The sequence below is a fragment of the Eurypyga helias genome, unplaced genomic scaffold, assembly GCF_000690775.1.
Source record: "Eurypyga helias isolate BGI_N326 unplaced genomic scaffold, ASM69077v1 scaffold17402, whole genome shotgun sequence".
Lineage (NCBI taxonomy): Eukaryota > Metazoa > Chordata > Aves > Eurypygiformes > Eurypygidae > Eurypyga > Eurypyga helias.
In genome coordinates this window covers 16,530-19,641 of record NW_010238040.1, presented here as the reverse complement: position 1 = coordinate 19,641, position 3,112 = coordinate 16,530, and the positions used below count along the sequence as shown (strand labels likewise).

The 3,112-nt window shown below is 45.7% G+C and overlaps 1 protein-coding gene across 1 annotated transcript in view; it reads right to left on the bottom strand.

Moving 5' to 3' along the window:
- Positions 1-737: 737 nt before the first annotated feature.
- The window catches only part of ADNP2 (ADNP homeobox 2), a 14,212-nt gene continuing 11,837 nt past the window's right edge, over positions 738-3,112 (bottom strand). The window contains exon 5 of the mRNA XM_010147713.1: positions 738-3,091. Within this exon, the coding sequence (XP_010146015.1) occupies positions 738-3,091 (2,354 nt within the window). The remainder of the gene's footprint in view (positions 3,092-3,112) is intronic.

The window sequence follows — 3,112 nt, the reverse complement described above, 5'->3', positions numbered from 1 at the left end:
ATAATAACACAACCATTTCAAGTCAGTCAATTATAACACTTCAACAGGCACCCTCAAGCCCCTCAAATCCCATCACGTTAAATATTAGTTAGATACTACAACTCATCAGGCTTAACTGGCACAGGTGTTTTGACTGGGGGGGTGTGTGAGGGCGGAAGATTGCCATGTGTTTTATTGCTACCAGCGCACCGAGAATTTGTAGGGGCTATGGACGTAAAGGTTACAATCACTTCTTCAGTGGATAAAACAAAAAACAGGTTAAAAAATTAGGACTGAAAGCCACAAATAATCAAATAGATGTTTTTCACATAGCTTACCTCAGTATTTTAACTAATATTATACACTTTATTGTTTAGAAAAAGACAATGACATTGCAGAAAAATAAAATGAAATTCTTAACAGGACAAATGTTTTACATGGTGGTATAAAAAGTGTAATGGGAGCCTGGAGGGGAAGGCGGGGGGAACAACAGCAACAACAAAAAAAACAACCCCACTACTCCAGAAACAGTAAAAAGCTAAAACAAATTCCAGATGTGTAAGTCTGAAGATTTTAGCTTTTTCAAATACACAACTACGTGTGCCTTTCACCATAACAGTCACAGCTGAACGAGACTTGGTGGACTACTGCACCCTTCAACAGGCCAGTCTGCAAGTTAAAAGAAACAATGCAATAAACTGCTTTAATCAATTAGTATGCCATTTACGGATTGCTTTCAGCCGTTACAAAAAGCTTGCTTACATATCTAATGATGTGTCTTCTATCGTCAAACTGTGCTTAACATTTTTTAGTTCAGACATACTGAAACCCAGCAGCACAGAGGGTCTGTGATTATTTATCGCCTTTAAGCATATATTCCTCCTTTTCCCAAAGAACGATGCAACATCAATTTTCCACGCATACAGCAGCGAGGAAAGCAATTCCAACTCCTTTTTAGAAGGATATGGCCTCTCGTTAAAGTAGTCTGTCAAAAACTGGTTTTGAGACTCATACGAATTGTGATCGTACCGTTTAGGATCTACTGCTAGAATGTGAAAATCCTCAGTACAAGGAAGCTTCATCTCAGCCCTACTATTCATCTTTTGTCGTTTGAAAGGCACTACCCCGGAATTCACTTCTTCTGGAGACAGAGCTATGCCAGTACTTATGCTCAGAGGCTGCTGTTCCTTATTCCTTTGGTCTTCTCCAACAAAGCAGGAATCCGACTGCTTTCGTTTCAGCATCACAGAATCATGCTTTTCACCGTTGACAAACAGGAGCTCTTTCTTCTCGGTACGCTCAAGCTGCATCTTCACTCTCGAGTTGCTGTCTTTGGGAGCACTTCTACAACGGAGCAGGTGGACGGCAATAGCCGTCAGGGTCATATTTCCCGTGTACACACCACAACAGTGGATGCACTTGAAAGCAGGAGACTTCAAAATCGTATGTACGGTTGGCATTATGTGATGCCGCTCCTTCAAATGCGTTTCGTAGGTCTCTTTGCTAACAAACGTACCGAAGCAAAAGGGACAAGTTAATATTTTCCTGCTGGATCTGTTGTTCACTTCTGCTGACTGAGGTTTCACTTTGACGTAAACAGGGACAAGGATCCTGGAACTCAGTCCAGCAAGCACTATCAAATGTACTTCCCTTTCACCAATGTCTTCTTTCGGTAACACTGTATTGAAATCAAAGTGTGGAAATACAAGGTCACCCTGAGCATCATTACCTAGTTGAAATCCTCTGTTGCTATAATCTGCGTGTAACTGCTTTTTCCCATCATGTGCAGTTTTATTGTGCTCCACGAGGCTTTTTAAGTCATGGAAAGTAACTGTGCAAAACAAGCAAGCCAAGCCATGCATCAAGAGATGCTTCATGAGCTCTTCCTCACAGAGAAAACATTTACAGGAGAAACACCAGACTGTCTTTTCTGTCATCCACAGAAAGGGGGCGAAAGCTGCAAGCTTGTCAGGCTCCTGGGTCTCCTCCCTTTTTACTTCACCATGTTTGTGGGCCACTTCCATGTGCACCTGGTAGACATTTGAGGGGAAAAGCTCATTGCAAACAGGGCAAGTCTTCCACTGCTTGGCCTGTCTGACAGCGTGACTGGTTTCAGGACCAGGCGAGGAGCCTTGCAACACTATATTTGGAGACGTTAAAACTACAGGAGGAGAGGGAGCGCTGGCCGGTGACTGGGACAACTGAGTTACTGGCCCAGGCTGCATGAGCTGGATGGGCACTTGGGGCGGCGTAACAGTTGCTACTCCACCCCCAGGAGGCATGGGCAACGTAACTGAAACTGGGGCAAGCGTGTACGTAGGTATCCCATTCACCTGCTTACCAGTTGGAATCAACTGCCTAAGTATGGAACCTGTCGTCAGAAAAGTTGTGTTTTGAGAAACCGCAGACTGAACTGGCTGATTTACTGGGATAACTGCCGGGGCAACAGGCTGATTAAGCTGAAGAAACCCAGGTCTGACAGGCTGTCTGACAGGAACAACACCAGAGGCAACAGGCTGGCTAAGCTGGAGAACGTTTGACGCAACTGTCTGCGCCACAGGAAGGACCCTTGGACCAATGGGTCTATTCACATTCCCCAGCGACTGGTTGACAGGGAGAACTCCCGCAGCAACCGGTTGATTCACAGGATTGACTGGCTGGGTAACAGGTAGCGTTCCAGCTGCAACTGGAACATTTATAGTACCGATGGGTTGATTAATAGGAAAGAGCCCAGGCCTGACAGGCTGATTAAGAGGAAGAACAGCGGGGGCCACAGGTCTATTTACAGTCCCAACAGAAGGATTAAGAGGAATAGCTCCGGGCCTAACAGGCTGATTAAGGGGGAGCCTATGGGAAACAATGATAGGCTGGGAAGGTGATGGCTGAATATTAACGTTACTCTGACCTACGGGAAGATTACTAGATACAAGAGCAACGTGCGATGGGGTAACAGCTGGAGCAGAAGTTGTATGTGGAAGGCTACCAGAGGCACTTGAAACAGCCAGCGGCCTGACTGTGTTTTGAACTACTTGTGGCTGCACCACACTCTGGTTTTGACAATTCTGTGGAAACGCGAGCTGGATGCATGCCGGAGCAGCCACAGGACCCGCAGACGGAGGAGGCACCGGCACCG